The sequence below is a fragment of the Rhinolophus hipposideros genome (assembly GCF_964194185.1).
Source record: "Rhinolophus hipposideros genome assembly, chromosome: 2".
Taxonomy (NCBI): domain Eukaryota; kingdom Metazoa; phylum Chordata; class Mammalia; order Chiroptera; family Rhinolophidae; genus Rhinolophus; species Rhinolophus hipposideros.
Window position 1 is genome coordinate 65,767,052 of NC_138048.1, and position 21,469 is coordinate 65,788,520.

General features: G+C 38.0%; 1 protein-coding gene across 8 annotated transcripts in view; it reads right to left on the reverse strand.

Annotated features, from left to right (window-relative positions):
• ACTL6A (actin like 6A) overlaps nt 1-21,469 on the reverse strand; it is a 29,639-nt gene that overhangs the window by 1,299 nt on the left and 6,871 nt on the right. For 2 of the 8 annotated variants that reach the window (XM_081024603.1, XM_081024606.1), the window contains 12 exons: nt 14,433-14,509; nt 14,109-14,283; nt 11,383-11,483; nt 10,439-10,536; nt 8,083-8,177; nt 7,715-7,821; nt 7,529-7,618; nt 5,859-5,920; nt 5,453-5,567; nt 5,225-5,305; nt 3,725-3,820; nt 1,218-1,304 (listed from right to left, as the gene is read on the reverse strand). In XM_081024603.1, coding sequence (XP_080880729.1) covers nt 1,218-1,304; nt 3,725-3,820; nt 5,225-5,305; nt 5,453-5,567; nt 5,859-5,920; nt 7,529-7,618; nt 7,715-7,821; nt 8,083-8,177; nt 10,439-10,536; nt 11,383-11,483; nt 14,109-14,283; nt 14,433-14,509 — 1,184 coding nt within the window. Of the gene's footprint in view, nt 1-1,054; nt 1,305-3,724; nt 3,821-5,224; nt 5,306-5,452; nt 5,568-5,858; nt 5,921-7,528; nt 7,619-7,714; nt 7,822-8,082; nt 8,178-10,438; nt 10,537-11,382; nt 11,484-14,108; nt 14,284-14,432; nt 14,510-18,877; nt 19,066-19,460; nt 19,674-21,469 lie in introns of those variants that run through there. The other 6 variants (XM_081024605.1, XM_081024609.1, XM_081024602.1 and 3 more) reach the window with 6 other exon arrangements.

The window sequence follows — 21,469 nt, forward strand, 5'->3', positions numbered from 1 at the left end:
TAATCTTTGAAGAACTCTTAAACCCTCCCCCAAAATAGTATTCTATTACTCCCTTATTTCTGCCCTCCTCCAGCACCCAGATGCTACTTGGGGTTAGAAAGAATATTAAATCCTTTTAAAACTGTTATACTGTCATGAGGATACAAAATGGCTGTGAAAGGAAGATGGAGGGTTTAGCTATGATGGCTTGTGCCAATCTAAGGCAATAATAGAAATTGTTGGAAGGCTTGATCCCAGTACAGAATTGAAGAGATGTTGTAGCACTTGATTAATGGTAACATTTGTAACTCAAAAGTGCCCATCAAAACTAGGATGAAGATTTTCACATACACACACCATAGTACACAAGCACTGTACCAAATAAACATAGATGGTGAAAGGAAAATGATGAAAGGAGGGAGGAACCTAGGCTACATTAATAAGACATATAAGCAGGAGAAATCCACTACCTATGATTAACTCTATTCAAGTGGATTCATACATGGAATCTAGTTTTGAGCTAAGATCTGCTAAAAGATTGGAAATAGAATATATAGATAAGAAATATATAAATACATTTAACTGCATAAAAATGTTTAGCGTAAGTACTTGGTGACATTTACTTTAGTTGCTCTGAGGTGAAGGGAAAATTCTCCGATCTAGAGTGCAGATAAGTGCAAGGACTGTCTCTCCTGATTCTAGGCAGGCTCCAGTCTAAGCAACATGCAAAACCCAGCACCATCATTTCACCATCTGCCCCAAGAATGATTTCCTGACTTCCTCTACCTCACCAACAGGCCAGGGAGCAACCAGAACCTGAGAAGGAATGGTTTAATTTTAAATATGCTGCAGGTAAGTACTGACCAGGGTCAGTAACAGTATTATTAGAAGAGGCATGAATAAGTTAACATTCCCATCTCTGTTTGAGAAGGAAATGGAAATTAGGCTTAAAAACATCCACTAATAAGGCAACGGAGCATTTTGTTATATTAGAACATGTAAAACTGGTATTAGGTCCTCTTCTCATTTGATAGTTATAAAATGCAAAGATAAATGATGCACTGGGATTAGTCTGTTCAATCAATTTAGTATTTTAAGGCTACTTTTTCAAATGTCCCCACATTTATTTACATATGAAATGTGTAACACAGTTGTGATGGAGGTAGTACATAACACTTAGTATATTGAAGTTAAATCATTCAATAACAATTAAATATTTTGCAAAGTAATTTACTCACCAAAGAAGCTAGAATGGAGCCACCAATCCATGAACTAAACCTCCGTTCCACTGTTGTATTATTTGCAATCAGTTTCAAACGCATACTCTAAAATAGAGAGTAAGTATTATTAATACGATCAAATAAAACAGGTGACTCAACTTAAGAAATTCAAATCTGACAACTTCTTAACAACTCTGTTTTAAGCACTGATTATACAGGATTTTTTAAGCAACAGCTAGGCTAATTATATGCACAGATTGAACTGTATAGGAAATTTTTTTTAAGTACTTTAATTATGGCTCTTGAAGTGTAATACTTAGTAAGAATAAATTACACACCTTAGAAAACTGCATACTAAAGAGTATGGCACTCACCATTTATCCTGTAATAGCAGACACACTTAACGCTTACTGTAAGTCAGGTACGGTGCGCGTGCTTCATATTTTGCTTCATGTCTCCCAACACCAAGTACAACTATCCCAACACGCCACTGGTTCAGAAGTCCTCCTCAACTTTCTGACTACTGCTTTAGGCCTTCATGCTATCCTAACCCGTCCTTTCTTAGTTCACCCCTCTTCATCCCCTAAACCCTCCCCCACTTAAAAAACAAAACGCAAACATTAGATCTCAGCGAAGTTTTTTACTCATACTGCTTTCCTTCCAAATTAGTGTTTCTATTCTGAACCCACACGCTCTCCTGATAAACATTATTTTGTTTTGTTTGCCTCACTGCTATCCCTATTCTACTTCCTGTATCAAGAGATGCCCCCTCCCCCCAGGAATTTGCTTCTGGAGATAATTCTCAAATTGTTGATTCCTTCCAATTACTCCATATGTGAACACACAGATTGAGTCTTTTTCATAGTGAAAAATGTGTGTGGCAGGGGGTGCTGGGAACAAAAGGGACGAACACACGGGTTTCTGAAAGTGAGGAACTGCTTGATATCTATTACAATGGAATTTTTCCTGTTATTTCATTCATTTTTAATTGACTCCTAAAGGACAAGGATAGTAACTAACAGGTCTTTATCAGATCTTGTACAGCCCATGTCTTTATTCTTTACTGTGGGAATTTGCATGAAATCTAATGATTAGAACTATAAGGTATATTCTAAATCAAACTGTATCTCCAACAATGTAGCATAGATACAAAGGCAGATGTCAATCTTGTGCCTATATCAGTATTTAAATAAGACATTTATACAAATGTGGCATAAAATAATCATTTATGTGAAAAACCAAAAATCTTTCATATATACAAATACTGTTAGGGCCTATGTAAGCCCTAACAAGTTTTTAAAAACATAACATTTAGTGCAGAGTACCTAAAAAAAAACTACGTGGTAGAAGTTTTAAAATCTTAAGATTATGACTGCTACTCTGTTATCAATGTACCATGTAAACCGCCTTCTCCCCAAACCAGGTTCTTCTATCCTTTGAAAAGTTTTCACCATGCACCCATGATCTTTTTAAAACAAACATGGGAGTTCTTCAGTCCTCAGCCAAATTTGAATCCTATAAGTTCGCTATTAATAAGCGACATAACCAGGTACGTATCTGTGTGAGCTGTATTGTGCCCCACAGAGATATACTAAAATTCTAATCTCGGTACCTGTGAACTTGACCTAATTTAGAAAAAAATCTTTAACACATATAATTAAGGTATAAATTAAGATGAAGTCATACTGGAGCAGGAAAAGAACAGAGTCAGGAAGGGAGAATGCCATATGATGACAGAGACAGACTGACGTTGTATAAGAGCTGCAATCCCAGAAATGCCAAGGATGCTGGCAAACCTCAGGTGCTAGGAAGGAGGAAAGTCTCTCCTATAGGTTTCAGAGAGGGCATGGCCCTGCTGAAACATTAATGTCAGACTTCAAGCTTCCAGAACTGAGAGAGAATAAGTTGGTTGTTTTAAGCCACCTACTTTGTGGTCCTTTGTTACAGCAGTCCTAGGAAACGAATATACCATCCAACCAGCAGTATCGCTCTCCCCACTTCTGCATACATAAGCCAGCGTCTTAAAGATGCTGGAATATTCCACTGCCCCTGCATATTTTGCACATGATTTTTCCTCCACCTAGATGTCCTTTTGTAAATTACTAACCAGTTGCATTATTAAAACAGCTTCTTTGTGAGGCTTTCCTCTGATGCTCCCAATAGCACCTGGTTCAGACATACTGAGCACATCACAGTTGTGATTTCCTGCATGTCTGTTCATCCCAACAGGCTGAGCCCTTGGCAGCCAGGGACTATGTTTTATGTCACTAGTGTCTAGCAGACTAGGTACTTAAGTGTGGAATCAATGAATAAAAGGAGATTCAAAAACTACATGAATAACTAATAGATGTTACCTAGGAAAATCTGATTAATAAGGGATACTAACTTTATTGAAGTAATATTACTGTACCAGGCACATACAAAACATCAATTTACTGAAAAACAAACCTTATCTATGTAACATTACACCAGTGGTAAGGACACATCTGACTGAAGAATATCACTAAAGGACAAACAAAACTTACTGGCGGAGTTTTCTGAGAGAGCTCTCTATTCAACCTGTCAGTAAAGCTCTGTATTAGCGTGTTTCCTCCCGCCACTATAACACTGCCATAGAGACCCTAGGATACAAAACAAAAATAAATTAGTTCCAAATACTTCCAATAGTTTTTAACCCATCATAATTTTGAGCAGATAGCTGCCAATATTTACTTAGAGGTGTATTTTGTAACAACTTCAGCTGAGACTGCTCATCTGGAGGTTCCGGTATTTAAAATTAGACGCGATTATGTAATGATTATTATAGACAAGCCATCCTCTGACAATATTCCTGGAAGATGACAGCTCCCTTTCTTTTTCGCATGGGTATGCATCACAACAACACGGAGAGCTTTTTCAAAATCCGCATGTGGAGGCTTCTCCAAATAAAAATAAATGCATGCTTAGAAAGAATATATTTACCTCTAATTGGCATGTATGCATCAGAAAGTTAAATACTTAACCACTGCTTTTTTAGTGGTTAAAAATTTATTCCACGTTTTAAAAATTTATTCCAAAGTTATGAATCATCTAAGTTTTCAAAGAGATGCTGGAGTACAAATGCATCTCCTCTGCAATCAACTTGAGTGAAAAGGAGAAATCTCGCTGAAAACAAGTTAGCACTCGCAGAGTAAATGTACTTCCGTTCATTTGCCTTCTCCCAAAAGTGGCCTTGAGTTTGCACTTAAAAATTTCATACTTATACCCATAGCGTCCTAGAAACAGCACATGCCTGCCAGGGATTACTTGAAATACAGTGGATTTTTCATAGCCACCCCAAAGTCCTTTTTGGCAACATGGTTTTTTAATCTACGCTTTGCTATCAGCACTATGCTCTAAACAAAGGAATTAAAAGAAAATCAAGACAGTATGTTGACTACAAATTGAATCTAGGGTTTAAATATGACATAATCAATCTAATAACCACTATGGCATATAATATGGATTTAGTATTTAAATCTTGGAAAAGCACAAAAAATATGAAGGTAAAGAAGGTCATTTAAATTACACTCCATGTAAGTTACATAATTTAAACCACAGCTTTCTGAGAAACAAAAGGTAAAAGAAAACTATTGTACTGTATACAAGAACAATCAGTAATAATACATATTTCGGTTTATCACATTTTAGGAAATCTCAAGAACAGCACTGCTCAAAATAACTTTCCATGATCATGGAAATGTTCTCTAAGTGCACTGCCATAAGCAGCTACTGGCTACACTAATAAGGTAGCTACTGCAACTGAAGAACTAAATGTTTATTGATTTTAATTTAAATGGCTACATATGGCCAGTAACTACCACACTGGACACCACAGCTCTAGAGTACTGCATTTCTCCTTTTCGAGTACTTCAGCTATTTACATATTCTGTTATAAAATGGCCTTCGAAGTCAACAGCCAAAGCTGCCAACTTAAATAATGATTTCGGGGCATTTCACTGCACTAAAAGATACCTTTATGCCATAAACAGGAGACTGCCACTTACTGGTCTGATATCAATATCGCACATTCCAACACTTGTAGTGACAACATGACTGACACCCAGCATTGTATTTCCTGATAATCCCTACAACAAAATAAGATGAGTAGTGACACAGAAGAATTTCAAATAAAGCACAGATAAAAAAATTTAGTATTATTTAGGTTTTATAAATACACAAGATCGTTACATGTACAGGAAAAGCCAGGCTAATTATGAAATAAGCTTTTCTACCTTCACATTGGAAGGGTCAAATAAACCTTCAGGAATCTTTAACCGTTCAGCTCCAAAATCGCAGTTGTAGCCATTGGGGAATTCATAATGAACAGTTGGCATCTGTGCGGCTACTCTGAAAACATATGAAACACAAAACAAAAGCAATCCTCTTCAAAATTATAAACTACTCAGGAACCAACTTGTAAGAAAGGAGAGTGAAAATATCTTATTTTCTTTTACAATGTTATTCACTATTTGTTAACTTTTTACCTTTAGACCAATTAAGCATATTCTATGATTCTTCTTTAAATAAACAAATCATTTCATTTCCTCCCTTATGAAACATAGTTTTTTCAATGATTAGGATAAAGGTTTTAATGAGGTATTAAATTATAAACCTTATAAACAAAATAAGAAAACATACTGTTCATCGTAAGTTGAATCTGATACTTGAAGTACTGAAGCTTGAAAATCCTGGATCACACACTATGGATAAAATTTTTTAAAAGGTTAGTTTAAGAAACAAGGTTATTGAGCTTTGTCTTTGCAATCCATACTTTCGTAACATTATATATAAAATATTTTTCTTAAATGAAACTGGACCACGTTCCTGGATGAATAAGTCATTCAAGGGTACAACTCTATCCAGCAAGGACCCTTGACAATCAAGAAATCCAATTCTAAACATCTGTATTAGAAGCTAAATGACAGAATAAATCATATCAGTTACAGAACAATGATACGATAAAAACAACTAGGAACTCTTGTTTCACAGTCCTGCATAACAAAGCCGGTTTCAAAATAGTTTTTACCTTAAAAATAAGTATAGACTTACAAGCAAGATTTCATTACCTGAATATACAGAGGGTGCCAAAAAAAGTATACACATTTTAAGAAAGGAAAAACTGTGTTAAAATTACACTAATGGTAACCATTTTGAGCACCTCTTGTAATTGCATAAGTCAAATGTGACTTGTACCGTGTTTCCCCGAAAATAAGACCTAGCTGTACAATCAGCTCTACTGCGTCTTTTGGAGCAAACGTTAATATAAGACCTGGTATTATATTTTATATGATATTAATTATATTTATATTTATCTTATATTATAGTAAAATAAGACCAGGTCTTATGTTAATTCTTGCTCCAAAAGATGCATTAGAACTGATGGTCCAGCTAGGTCTTATTTTCAGGGAAATATGGTACTTACTTTGTTATCGGTATATATTGAGCATTACAATTTTAATAATTTTTCCTTTCTTAAAATGTGTATATACTTTTTTGGCACCCTCTCTATCTATGTATGAATACACACACACACACACGTGCTATACATTGTATTTTATGTAATTTTTAATGACTGCATATAGTATAAATCAATTTAAAATTTTGCTCTGAAATACATGTCCTCTGGGCTGCTAAGGAAAAATCTTGTCTAATATTTTAGCAAAATTATTAATCACCTTCATAATTTTTACTTGTACTTAACACCCACAAAAAGTCTTTGTATTTAGGTGCAAAAAACTCTCACATAGGATATATCCCTGACACAGTGAACTGTGACTTTCATATCCGTTTACCATGAGAAATGATTGTACAAGCGTATATCTGTGGTGTGGGAGGTTGTTTTACTAACTTCTCCCCATATCAGTAAGTCATATGTTCAGAAATGGATTTTTAGTAAAAAGGGTCTCTCACTGGCTTCTAGCTATTAACAGTACACATTTTTTTATCTGGCTGACTGATGTTAGGAAATAGAACATAACTAAATCATAGCAGTAGATCTCTACGGTCAAAAACCATTTTCTCCACCAAAAAATGTCCAGACTACCATAATGCTTGTTTTTAACCCCCAAACAAAAGTTCCTTCCAGGTCTCACCATAGTAATCCAAATGAATATACAGTAGTGTTGACATATTTGCAAGTATGAAAACCACCCCCCCAAAAAGCTGTTAGTTTTATTTGTATCATTAAAAATGATCATTAATTTGTATCATTAAAAATGTATCATTAAAAAATCATTAAAAATAGCACTCATAGTGTATTCAAAAACTGATAGCCTATAACTCTCATAAAGAGAATAAGGGTTACTTACGTTACACATGTAATTGTGCCAAGACCTTGTAACCTGTGGCAACTTCTCTTTTCTTTTCCAGTTTGCTGGAGATCCTTCACGCACAGGTTCCTGAGTACCAAGAGCAGAAGCGAGGTTAACAGGGCTCACAGCATGGGGTGAAGAGGTAGAGATAAATTCCAAAAACAAAATTCAATCATCACTTACTTTTGATGCAATCATATAGGGAGGAATCAGTTCTATGTTCATTTCTTGGAAGAGTTCTCTGCATTGCATTGTAATAAAGTCTCCAGCAAGAGGGGATTTCACAATACCTATGAAACAAATTCAACAAGAGAGCATTAAATCCAAACTTCTTGGGACAGATTTCCTCTGTGAATTTATACATGAATAATCTTCTTCAAGTAGAATTCACTGAACTATCCCTCAAAGCATGCATGAAGCCACACATCAGTTTTAAATACACATTATATACCAAAGACTTTTTTTAAACCTCTTAAAAAACAGACATTATTTGGAAACTGTCTTCACGACAGCTAACATTGTCTCCATACACTCTGGTTAGAGACAGTTACCTTGCTGAAGGACATAGCCATCATGAACTGGAATAGCAGTGGTATGAGTGGCTCCACTGTCCAAGATGAGCCCAGTAGAACGACCATTAGCAAATCTAGTTTAAAGCATTAAGGAAAAGGATCAGGCTCCTAAAAATAATGTTTATTGTAAAAGGAAGGTTTTATTAAGGCATTTGTAAGCATGTACATTATGGCTTAAAATGTGTTCAAGTAAATCCAGGGAAGAAAATTGCTATCAGATAATGACTCTGGCTTAAAAACAAATGACAACAGGCCGGACAGATTTCCAGAGGGGTGGTGAGAGAAACTTGGGAAAACTTTTATCCCCGAGACAGACATCTGTTAAGTTGGTCAAAATTAGCCCACTCAGTCTCTGGAGATAAATCAAGGGCTTACAGCAAGTTGAGAAGCATTTAGTTAACAAAATCTACAGAAACTTGGAAAGAACAGTGGGAGGCCACTGTGGTCGTTGAGAACAGTGGACGTTGAGCTAAGAACTAAAACCATCCTCACACAGAATTAAAGAAGTGTCCTTTCAACAATGTGGCTGCTGAGTGGCAGTTCCCATTTCCCCCTACTCAATGGAAAGAGCCATTCCATGTGGATTCAACAGCCAGTGATTTATCAGCAGGACCCATTTTCCATGTGCGGCAACAGGAACATCGTAACCCACTGTTAGGAATAGGGCCATTCACTCGCTCATCAAATATTTACTGAGCATCTATGATGTGCCTAGTGATGAGTTTGATATTTAATGAAGGAGGAAAGGAGCGCGGTCAGTTGGGCATGAGCATTCCTTAAGCACAGAAGACACATAAAGGGGAACCAACTGTGTCTGCCTGGAAGGACATCCTGTTCGGTGATATAGAGATCAGCAAGAGAAGCTATAAAAAGAACAGCTCAAGATGCCCTGGGGGGGGTTAAAGAGAGACATCTAACCAATCCCTGAGCAATCCAAGTGTTAACTGGGGAGGGGTAGCTGGGGAAGAGCAGGAATATGGAAGCAGGCCAGGAGGCAGGAGAGCACAGTGAGGTCAGGCAAATGCACCTGGTTCAGTACAGCCTGGAAGAAGAATGCAAGAGAGACTGTGGAAGGCGATTCTGGCTTAAAACAGGCTGGCAACGAACAGATTATTTAGAATGGCAGTGTGAAGAATGGGCAGTTAAGAGGAAGACTGCAGTAATCCCAGAAACAGCTTGCACCTAATGCAGTGGCAGTGGATAGAGAAATAAACAGACTGGAGAGATGGTTGGGAAAAATACACGTAGGTCTTGATGACTGATGCGTTTGAAGGGTTAAAGATAAAAGATTTCTGGTCTGGGCAACTGGAAATAAGATGACAGACAGGAGGAGAAGGAATAAATTTGAGGGGAGAGAAGATAAATTCAGTTTTAGACATAATGAATTTTAAAGGGCTATATTACTCAGTCATAAAAAAGAATGAAAATCTTACCATTTCCAACAACATGAATGGACTTAGAGGGCATTATGCTAAGTGAAAAAAGTCAGACAAAAGACAAATACCCTATGATCTTAATTATGTGTGGAATCTAAAGAAGAAAATAAACAAAATAAACGAACAGACTCATAGATATAGAACAAATCGATGGTTGCCAGAGGGGAGGGGGATTAGGAAGGTGGGTGAAAAGGTGAAGGGATTAAGAAATACAAATTGGTAGTTACAAAATAGTCATGGGGATGTAAAGCATAGAGAATATAGTCAGTAATGTTGCAACAACTATCATGTTTCCCTGAAAATAAGACCTAGCCGGACAATCAGCTCTAATGCATCTTTTGGAGCAAAAATTAATATAAGACCCGGTCTTATTTTACTTATAGTAAAATAAGTAATATAGTACTTATAGTAAAATAAGACCAGGTATAGTATAATATAGTATAATATAATATATCAGGTATATATATCAGAAATATATAATATTTCTTTATCTGCCCCTTAATATGCTTGCTATAAGTATCTGATGATGAAATCTTAAGTGAATTTACAGCCAATTTCTACTTTTCTATGGTACTGGAAGGAGGAAATGGCAATCTCTGAACTCACTTAAGCTTACTGGCTTAAACACTGCCTTCTATGCACATTCCCCTTCTAAAAACAAAATGTGAAAACAAACCTTGTTAACAAGCAGGATTTCAGTTTTTCTTTCCTATTACCCTCTCATATCTTCTGGTATGTCAGTTCCAGTAAGAAATACTAAGAGCTAAAAAGAAGAGGGAAAAACACCCCAAACTTCTGAATAAACAAGAACTGGCTAGTGTCTGCCTGTTGGGCCATCATCTTCAATAGCAACACATTGATTTCTACAGAAAAACTGAGCATTACTCTTTCAAGGATACGCTGTCAAAACCGCAGTTTTGCAGAGGAAGAATGCAGGGATGTTGTAGTGTTCAAACATTAACTCTGTCAGTTTCTCTCTCTTTGCTCTAGTGTTCCACTTGAGAAGAGGGAAAAAGAAGTCCAAGTTATTTATTGTCTAAAAACCAAAATGTTGACTTAGTTCAAGATTCATTATAGCACTATTATTAACAATGATGTAGAACATTAGAAACAGAATAATACCATGCCAAATAATCTTCATAACATCTTTATAATATTTAATTCATTTCTATTTATTTGTAAATAGTTAATAAATTAAATATAAATTAAAATTTGGCTACTATTTAATAAGTAAAATTGCTGCTATGAATTCTAGAAATTACAGATTTTTCAATTAAAGGAAATAGGATTCTTATAAAGTATTATCAAATCTTAAGAGTGATCTAGTAATCAAAATCCTAAGTATGACTTTTAAACCACCAAATTCTCCCACTTATACTTGGTACTCATAAAAGAAACTACAGGTTAGAAAGAGTTAACAAAACACTGACAATTTTCTGAATTCCAAAGACTGAAATCCAGCAATTTCCAGCCTTCGTTCAACATTTGACTTCTCTCCTGAAAACCTGAGTATAAAAGCAGATACAAGATACACACTGCCCTTGATGCACAAGGAACAATTCAAAAACCAAAATGGAAAGGAGCCCAAGGAAATCAAATGTTAAATAAATCACTGGAAAAAAATAACTACCAAAGCCCATTAAGGTGCTCTGGTATTGTTCTTTGAATATTTTATTTATTGTAATAATAAAATTAAAGTTATATTTCTTTAAAGATTAATCCTCCTTTCCCTAATTTTCAAAATTTAAAATATAAATTTTTACGTTTCTTTAAAGAAAAAGGAAACATTCTTCAATAAGTGGGGGAAAGAAACAGAGAAACAAAAAGGAAGTCTTGGTCTCACCGGTGCTTCTGACATGAGAACAGGATGCAGGCTGGGTTCTGATTTGACATGCATTTTGTAGGTATGATCCAAAATGGCCTGGAAACTATCCCAGTCTTCAACTAGAATATAAAATTAATACCTTGAAAACAATGCCTAGTTGAAAATGAATACATCATCTTTTGAGAGATTGTTTCTATGATTTAGCATTAAGTACTTTAACATACAGCACCTACTTAGGTACAAATCTATTTCATAATCCAGTGCTTTATATAGACATCATCATCTGGATATAGAACTCCAGTCCCAACAGTGTCACAACCACAAGACCTGTCCCAAATGTAAATAGTGTACCTAGTAGACCTAAAATACCAAGACCATAATATTCAATAAGTACTTATTAGAGGCCCAGTATGTTGTCAGAATGGTAAAACACTCGTGATCTAGACCTGACGAATTCAAAAACCATACAATCTATTTGGAAAAAAATTAAAGACAAAAATCTTCAGATAATAAAATATCTTTGTCTTCCCGAAGCTGAACCTGAACATTCCATTAAAACTGTCTGCACAGGTCACTACTGACCTTCTAACGGGAAAATGCAGAGAATACTTCAGATCTGAAACTTCGCTTGACCTCTCTAAATTATCTGACACTAGTCACTACCCAAGAGTTTACAAACTTTTTCTGCCACAGTCCAAAGAAGAAATGTCATTACTCGTACAACGTCCATCCACAAGCCTAGCAAGACTGTTTTTTGTCAATGGACTTTGTTAGTAGCTCTAACTTCTCTCTCCCCTTCTTAGTAGAAATTTCAATGTCACAACTAAAACAATGAGAGTCACTGGACATCTATGTTTCCAGGACATTTTCTTTTCTTGGCCTTCTCTCCTGAATTTTCTCCTCCATCCCTAAATGTTCCTTCATATTCACCTTCATCAGCACCTCTTCTTCCCTATTGGATATTTGGTTATTATTATTCTCTATTCCTTTTCACAAGGAACCCCATCCTCAACCCTCTTCTCATATTTCAAACTCTTTCTGGGTAACATAACTCCATGTCTTAAAATCTTTCTCACCTGCTTATTAGATCAGCACCTATGTTTGAAGACTGAACTCAGTAACAAATTCAATTACTTGCTGTGCAGAAAAGAGTTAACATAGGACTGAGAGAGGCCTGCTTACAAGGTTGACCCTTGGCTGGCATCTGAGCACTTGACTGGTAAACAATTCCCTACCTACACTGACATAAAACTTTCCCTAAATGCTAAGAGTAGATCACTGTGCCTTAACTGTTTGTACAATGTGGCCTATGATGAATACCCGTTCCTACGGGAGTCTGGGATTTTGGTACATGCTAGACACACGGTACCTACACAACCAGCCCCTAGTAAAACCCTTGGGTACTGAATCTCTAATGAGCTCCCCTAGTAGACAACACACATGGTGTTACAACTCGATGCCGGAAGAATTAGGTATATTCTCTTTGATCTACGGTGAGAAGACTCTCGGGAGCTGTGCACTGGTTTACTCTGGACTTCACTCCATTCTCCTCTTTTTCCCTTTGCTGATTTTGTTTGAATTATTTCAGTAATAATCTGAGCCACGAGTACAAATATGTGCTGAGTCCTGTCAGTCCTTCTAGTGAATAACCGAACTTGGGTATTAGCACTACAGTTGCCTCGTTAAGACCACAAAACTTGCTCCTTCACCTTGTACTCCTACCTCAATGCATGGTGCCCTCTATTTAGTCATCCCAATAAAAAAAATCTAAAAAACTTATATGGTGTTGGAAGGAGAACTCTCTGACTCTGGGTGGTGAACACATAATGCGATATATAAATGATGTATTATAGAATTGTACACTTGAAACCTATGTAGTGACCATTGTCACCCCAATAAATTTTAATTAAAAAAAAATCTAGGAAACTTTCTCGGCCCTTCTCTGCTTTTCAGCTCTCTAACCACGTAAGTACCATCTGTCTCCCAGATATCTCTGAAAGCCATCTCAGGATTTCTGCTATCAGTGTTATAATTTAAATCCTCTTCATTTCTCAACTGGACTCTAATCTTCCTGTCTCTAGTATCTCTCTCCAGTCTAGCCTGCATATTACTGTTAGAATAGTCTTTCCACATGGCAAGGATGAGCATTTCACGTCCCTGTTTAAATTCCTTTGGGGTTATCTTCCAGTTGCCAGCTTAATACACCCCTGGCATGGTTTACAAGCTCTTTCGTGATTGTTCTCTGCCTACCTTTCCTGCAACTGGCCCTAAGGACACCCAATGTTACAGCCATATTTAATTGATGACATTTCTAAACATGTGACCTTCTTCCACAACTCCATCTCTTCACAGGTGCTGGCTGCTCTCCTTTACTCAGTCTTATCAGGCGAATTCTTATTCATCAATCCAGACTCAGTACAAAGGTTATCTCCTTTGTGAAAACCATACCTGACCCACTAGGATAGACTTAAATACCTCTGCTCTCTAATCCCACTGCTTATAGACATAGCTGTATAACAGCACTTATCCCACACATTTTATAAGTACATCTAGCCCCCCTACCTATGAATCTCTTGAGGAAAAGGAAAAGTCTTTTACACATCTTCATATTCTCAGTGCCTGGAACATCAGTTTGTGGAATAAAAACAAAAATACCTGACATTCAACTTATAAAAAGCTGCTGCTTTATATCTAAAATGCACCACGCATACTCTATAATCAAGTCCATAGAAAGCACATCGTACCCATCCCATTTTTGAGTGGTGAGATGGCCTCCATGTTCTCCCTCGGAACACGCAGGGCATTAGTGTCTATGTAATAGGTGGGGCCGCCTTGTTTGCCTTTATCGCCATCTATTTCCATCAGTGTGCTTCCATCGTCTCTTTCTAGCACCATACCAATGGCTGTGGGGAAATCCACCTGCAAGAGTCAAAAACATGTATACAAGTTTTACCTGCTTTTCCCCCCTAACTAATGTCTTTTATCATGTATGAGTCAGAATTTCTGCATGAATTTAATTCTACATGAATGGCCCTCACATATGCAATTAGCTCTAACATTACACTTACCTTGGGACAGTCCTCACCAGCATAACCAGCTCTCACAGTGTAGGATCCAATGTCAAAAACAAGGGCTCCAACTTCATCTGAAAAGAAGAGAGGATAATGAACAATAACTTACAATTAACTACATGAAAATTGAAAGAGTATTTAACATCCTCAAAATGAGAACATATATGAAAGCTCTACCAAAATTTAAACAGGCATTACATTCATATCATTACTACCTTGAACCTAGTTTTAATTTAAATACATACTAAAGATTCATTTAATTAAAATACAGTTTAATACATGGTATATCAGTCAAGGTTCAATCAGGAAAGAGATAAAGGAACTATTTACAAAAACATAGACACAGCACAGAAAAAACAGAAAAGACAGTATGGTATCCTGGGACTAACAATAACAGAATTAGAAGAAACTGAGAAGGAACTTTTTCTAGAACCCAGTTTGTGTTGGGAGGGCTACCTGACAGGAGCTCTGACCTTCACTTGAGGGACGCACCCTTGGCCCCTGAGGGGAAGGAACCAGACTAAAAAAAAAATATGCCAACCTCTCTCCTCCTCTTCCCCATGGGCTAGGATGACTTCATAACTTCTCATCCAAATTGGGCTACTTCTGAATGTGAAAGGGTTTCCTATTAATAACTGTATCAGACAAGAGGCACAAAGCAGGAAGTAGGGTTATCCTACCACTTGCAAAACCAATAGTCAAGAAAACCCTGATGCAGTCTATAAGGGTCAGTCTTCAAGGACACAGAGAAGGTGGAAATGGGTGGAAAATTGATCTGGGCAAAGGGAAGAAATTCAGTACATTTAGGTACTATTTTTCACACATTAAGGGAAATTATATTCCATGCAATTATGGAAGAAACTAAGCAAAACCCCAAGAAAAATAAGGACCCTGAAGAGTAAGAGTTTAAGGTATCATTATATAGATCAAGTAAAAATCATTTAAATGAAGCATCAAAATGTGCACATTTCAAAGATTTTTAGGAGATAAAGTTTAACACTGAGAGAGAAAGCTGGTAATTTTTTTTTCACATTCAAATTCAGGGAAAATCCTCTAATTATACTTTAAAATTACTTAACCTAAAATGGCATACCTCCTAAAACAAAGCACTTTGGTTTTCAAAGGAGAATTTTTTCAATCACTTAAATAATGAAGAAATACTATTTAGCACCATTAAAGTGACAAAAATTAATGAATCTGATAAGACCCAAGTGCTGTCAAACAGGTAGGGAAACAGATTTTATAAACCTGCTAGTAAAAGCTGTGAATTGGTGCAATCATTATGGGCAATTTAGTCATATCTACTAAAGTTCAAAATGTCCATACACAGAAATGACACGTATCTTGTGTAAAGAAACTCTCTCACATGTATTATAAAATGACACCTACTATAATATTCACTATATTACCTCGGGCAGAGATCAATCTCTCTGCCTCAGTCTCCTCATACGTAAAATGTGCATAAAGATACTTCCTATCTCACAGGATGCTATAACGATAAAACGTGCTAAATGCTTTAATGTATGTAAGCACTTAGCACAGTACCTGGCACAAAATAAGCACAGTAAGTGGTAGCTGCTATGATAATTATTATTGTCATACTGTGTGCCACGGGAAAAGGTAGAATTAACTTAATGATCTCTCTCTATAGGGAAACACATTAAATACAGTTTATTAACAGTGAAATACTACATACCTCTTAAAAAGAGCGGTCTATATCTACAGAAGGTGCCAAAAAATTTATACACATTTTAAGAGAGGAAAAAACTAATCTGTGTAACTTTACTTACAATTGTCACCCCAATAAACTTTTAAAAAAATTTTTAAAAAGGAAAAAAGTGTATTAAAATTGTAATTCTCAACATATTCCGATAACAAAATGTGAATACAAGTCATGTGTATACATTTTTTGGCACCCCCCCCATACGCATATGTATCAAAATGAATAAATCTCAAAAGAATGATCAGTTTAAAAAGCTAGTGACAAAAATATATATATATATATATATATATATATATATATATATATACACACACACACACACACACACACATTATGATACTATTTAATTTACTATGGACACATACACACTTAATAAAACTTTAAAAATAAGCATGGAGTCTTGGAATGTTACATACGAACTTCAGTTCAGTGGTTATCTCTACGGGGGAGAAAGGGACTCCATATCATTAACATTTTATTTCTTAAAATATGAGGCAAATATAGCAAAATATTATATCTATTTAATCTAAGCATAGTGAGTACAGAAGTATCCCATACAAACTTACATATATTTTTTTTATTTCTTAATATGTTTGAATTATTTTAATTTTTAAAATAAAATTTAAAATAAAGAAAACTCAAGTGTAACACTACAAATATTCACAGGTGAGAAATGGTGTTGTTACAGATGAATGATCTCATTTTTACTTAAATAAAATGAATAGCCACCTATTTTTATTTCTAATTTGAAAGTTTCTGCATTTGTTACATTTCCCAACGTAATTAACCCTTCCCTATACAATTCTCCAATCTGAATTATTTTGTCTGAATATAGGAGCCCTTAAAAGTAGAACACTGCATTTGTTTTCACCATAGCATGTAAACTCAAGTACAAGTAGTAAGTAAAGTATAGAAATGAGGATGGATTAAGAAACTTTAACACTTGGATTAACCAGAAAGCCAGGTAAAGAAATACCCTAACTAAATTAATTGGCTGCTTAACCAAAAATTTCAACTCCTGTCCTCGAATCAATATTTTGCCCTGTACCAGGTCTCTTAACCTGTTCTGTGTCATGGACCAAATGACCTGGGCAAAACTGTTTCCCCCTAAAATTCATGTGCTGAAGTCTTAAGTCCTAGTAACTTAAAATAGAACAGTATTTGGAGATAAGGTCTTTATAGTGTGCTTAAATTAAAATGAAGTCATTAGGGTGAGCTCTAATCCAATATGACTGGTGTGCATCCTTATATAAAGAGGGAATTTGGACACAGATATGTACAGAGGGAAGACCATGTGAAGACACAGGAAGAAGAAACCATTTCAACTAAGGAAAAAGGCCTCTGAAGAAAACAATGCTGCAGACAGCTTGACCTCAGATTTCTAGCCTCCAAGACTGTAAGAAAATTAATTTCTGTTGTTTAAACAACTCAGTCTGTGGTACTTTGTCATGGCAGCCCCAGCAAACTAATAGAGACAGCTTCAGAAACTTACCAATCCCTTCTTAGAATGTTTTTAAATAGATTATAAAAAAGAAACCAATTGTAATAAAATATATCCATGGACTCCTTGGGGAAGACAGAGACCCCATGTTAGGACCCTCTCCTAATTTACCCTCCTTAGGTAATCTGCTCCACCCCTACAGCCTCAACTTCTACCTAAATAGTAATAATTCCAACCTCAAATCTCTCTTTCAAGCCCTCAACTTCATCTAAATCTGCATCTTGAACATCTTACTGTACATCAACATCAATTCCACCTGATGTCCTATGGGTACCTCAAATTCAACATATCTGGAGCACAGTCTTCTCCCCATCCTGCCTAACCTCAGATCAGCATCGCTTATCACAGCTAGTGGACCCAATCATCACAGGCAAATACCTCTGAACGTTTTCAGAATCATGAACACCTTCATGTTTATTATGCCTCATCAATTTCTGCCAAATATTTGTCAAATATTTCCCAAATCCCTTAATTTTTAATACCACTGTCGCTGCCTAATCCCAACAGGGAACGACTACAATTCCCTACAGGTATTATACTTACATCCCTTCACCTTCTCAATCTTCCTTTTTAACTCCTGCAGTGTGATCTTTCAAAATTGTAATTCTGAACAAAAATCTTTCAATTAAAACAAAGAGGAGAATCATTCAGTAGTTTCTCATTATCATTCTACCAGCTGATATTTAAGACCTAGCAAAATCTGGCCGCAGCCTCATTTCCCACCTCAGACACCAGCAGAACTGAACACTACGTGGTCACTAAACACGCCATGTGCTCTCGCCCAGCTAACCTTTGCATGTGCTGTCCCTGTCCACTACTCTCCACCATCGCCAGTCTCTCTTGTTAAGTCCCAACTGTCCCACACTGTTAATTACTTGCTTGTCTGTGCTACCTTTGTGCCTTCTGTATGTTGTCATTATTGAACATACTTCATTGAATGATTTACACTTTTTCTCATCAATGTAAGTCGCTGTAAAATGCACCATTACTTCATGAACCACTATTTTCATGCACAACCTTCACAACCACACACTGGGTGGGAATTATCATTCCACAAAGGAGGAGCCTGAAGTCGAGGAAAGTTAGTCCCCTGCCCAAGGCCACAGCGCCAAACGAACGGTGAGGCTGGTGTTACAACCCAGGTCTGGGTAACTCCCAGGCCCCCGGTAATCTTTCTACTGCACCGCAGCCCACCCCAGGAAAGCATTCTTCAATTACCTGTATTCCGAAATTAATCCCGGGCACGCGCACGACGAACTTGCACGGTCCAGCCACCAAACCCACAGGCGTGTTTGAAAGGTGTGAGGCCGCGGAGCGCTGCGCGCGGACCCAGAGCTGCGTCCTGAGTGGCCGCCACTCTTCCAATCAGTTCTACCCATCGCGCTCGCTTCGCCATCCACCCGGCGCTGCGGAAACCCCCCCGCAAACTGCAGAGACTTCCCAAGTTTAAACACTCACGCGCGCACACCCCGACGCAGCCGAGTTACGGAGACACCGGGAGAGATGCGACCCTGGGACAGGTCTCTCAAGCCCAGGCTCAGTGGGCCGGTCCCCAGGACGCAGCTGCCCTCCCAGCCCCGGGCCGGCGCGCGTTCCCCAAACCCGCTCCTGCGAGGACCGAGGCTGGAAGGGACCGCAGGGTGCGGTGACTCGGGAGGCGTTCAGTGAGCCCGGCGGGCGCCAGGGGCGGGCAGAGCGCTGGGTGCCGATGGGGAGGGAAGGCCGGAAGAGACCACCGCGGAGGGGAGGGGCTGGGGGCATCGCACCCTAAAACGGCTTGCTCTAGTCCGACTGCACTCACCTCCCCCGTACACGCCACCGCTCATGGCTGCTGTTGGCACGATTTCGACGTTGAAGGCTACCGGGCGACGTGACTACAACGCCGCGAGTGCGGTCCTGAGGAGCGCTAGCCTCTGACCCCCTTAACTTCCACCGTCACCCCCCTCAGGCAACAAAGCAGCATTCACACACCCGGTGCGCAGTCACACTTGCTGTCTGCTCTTAACAGCCAATCACGAGAGGCCCGCTACCCTTCAGCCAATCAGAACTGGTATCTGGGGCTCCCTACCGCGGTTCAGCCAGTTAAGCCAATGGCAAGGCAGTCATGGGGGCGGGGAGAGGGTAAAGAGACGGAAGAAGAGGAGGAATGGGGACGCGGAGCTGGAGGGGGCGGAGCTACCTGAGGAGGCGGGAGATTGGGGCTGTGGGAACCCGACACAGAGGAGGCAAGTGTGGTGGGGAGTCCAGGGGTGAGCACGGGGAGCCGGAGGCAACCCCTAGAACAAGGGAAACCTCTGGAAACAGACTGTAAATTGAAAGTGTCTCCACGCGATGATTCCTGGTTTTGGAGTATGGTAAATGAAATTTCTTTTTTTTTTGTCAGAAAACGTATTTTCAACTAAGTTTTATGTTGAAAAAATGAAAATGCTCTACTTTGGGGTAGGAAAATCAGTAAATCAGACAACCCAACGATATCCTGTAATATTTTAAGTGGTTATTAACAACTAACGAGATAATTCTATCCCAACCAAATTAGGCAGCACTTTAAAAATTGTTTTTAAAGTGTCATCAATGTCTTTTGTCCCGTGAGACAGTATAAAACAATGGAATGAATCCTTATCCAAGTGAGAACCTAATCCTAAATACGTCTCCAATCTGTCTACTGTTCTCAGTTTCTGCCAGCCCAGCAAGGTCTCCACTGTCTCTTACCTGGATTACTGCAACACCCCGTGGCTCTGCCTCTTGGCCACACTCCAGGCAGCTTGAACTAGAACTATAAAAATACCCAATTCTGGTCATGTTACTCCAACTAAAGCCCTCAAGATCAGCTGTATATCCTTGTAGTTGAAAGCAGGTGTTAAATTGGCTCGTCTAGAGTCTACACCTACAGGAGCTGCTCTTAACCTTAAGCACAACTGAATAAAGCCCCGTCAGTCTCCTTGCCAACAGTGTAACAGAAAGTGACTGATAATAGGGTGGGGAACAAGGCTAGGGAGAAAACTACCCATTCACTTCACAGTATAATCTCCATATCACGAACCCAATGAGATAATACAGAAGTCAGCAAACTATGGGCCCAGGGCCAAATAACAACCTGCTGTTTTGTATGGCCTGTCAGCTAAGAATGACTATTCAATTTCTCAATGGGTAATAAAATATTCTTAAGGATAGTATTTTGTGACACATGAAAATTATATGAAATTCACATTTCAGTGACCATAAACTAAGTTTCATCGTTAACATAGCCACGCTTATTCAATAATGGTTGCTTTTGCTCTGTATGGGCAGAGTTGAGTAGTTAGGACAAAGACTGTGTCACCCACTAAGCTGGAGAACATATTTACTATCACACCCCTTTACAGAAAGAGTTCACTGACCCCTGAGATAGTGCATGTAACACATCCAGCACAGTTCCCCTAACTACTTTATGTCAACTGTTGCCCCCTTAATACAGCTGTTTTTTACTGAACCAAAGTCCACGTGCCAGTCGCTTCAAAAGGCCAAAACTCAAAATACCACAGTTTGAGTAGGAAAGGATTATTGATCAAGATGGTACCAATTGAAAAGATAGGAGACCTAGTTGTGCCTTAAATCCATCTTAAGAAAGTACAAGAAAAAAAAAGACAAGTTCAAACTTTATGTCATGGGAAGGGGAAATGGGAGGGACAAAAGGTGACTGACAACCACAGACATCTGGGAGCCAGCAGTAGTCTGAGGAAGATTGTGAAACTTCTTTGTTCTTTGTCTGTTGACTCTAGTTAATGTGAGTCTGGTCTAGGTTCCTGTAAATCTTTGATTTGAAAAATTATT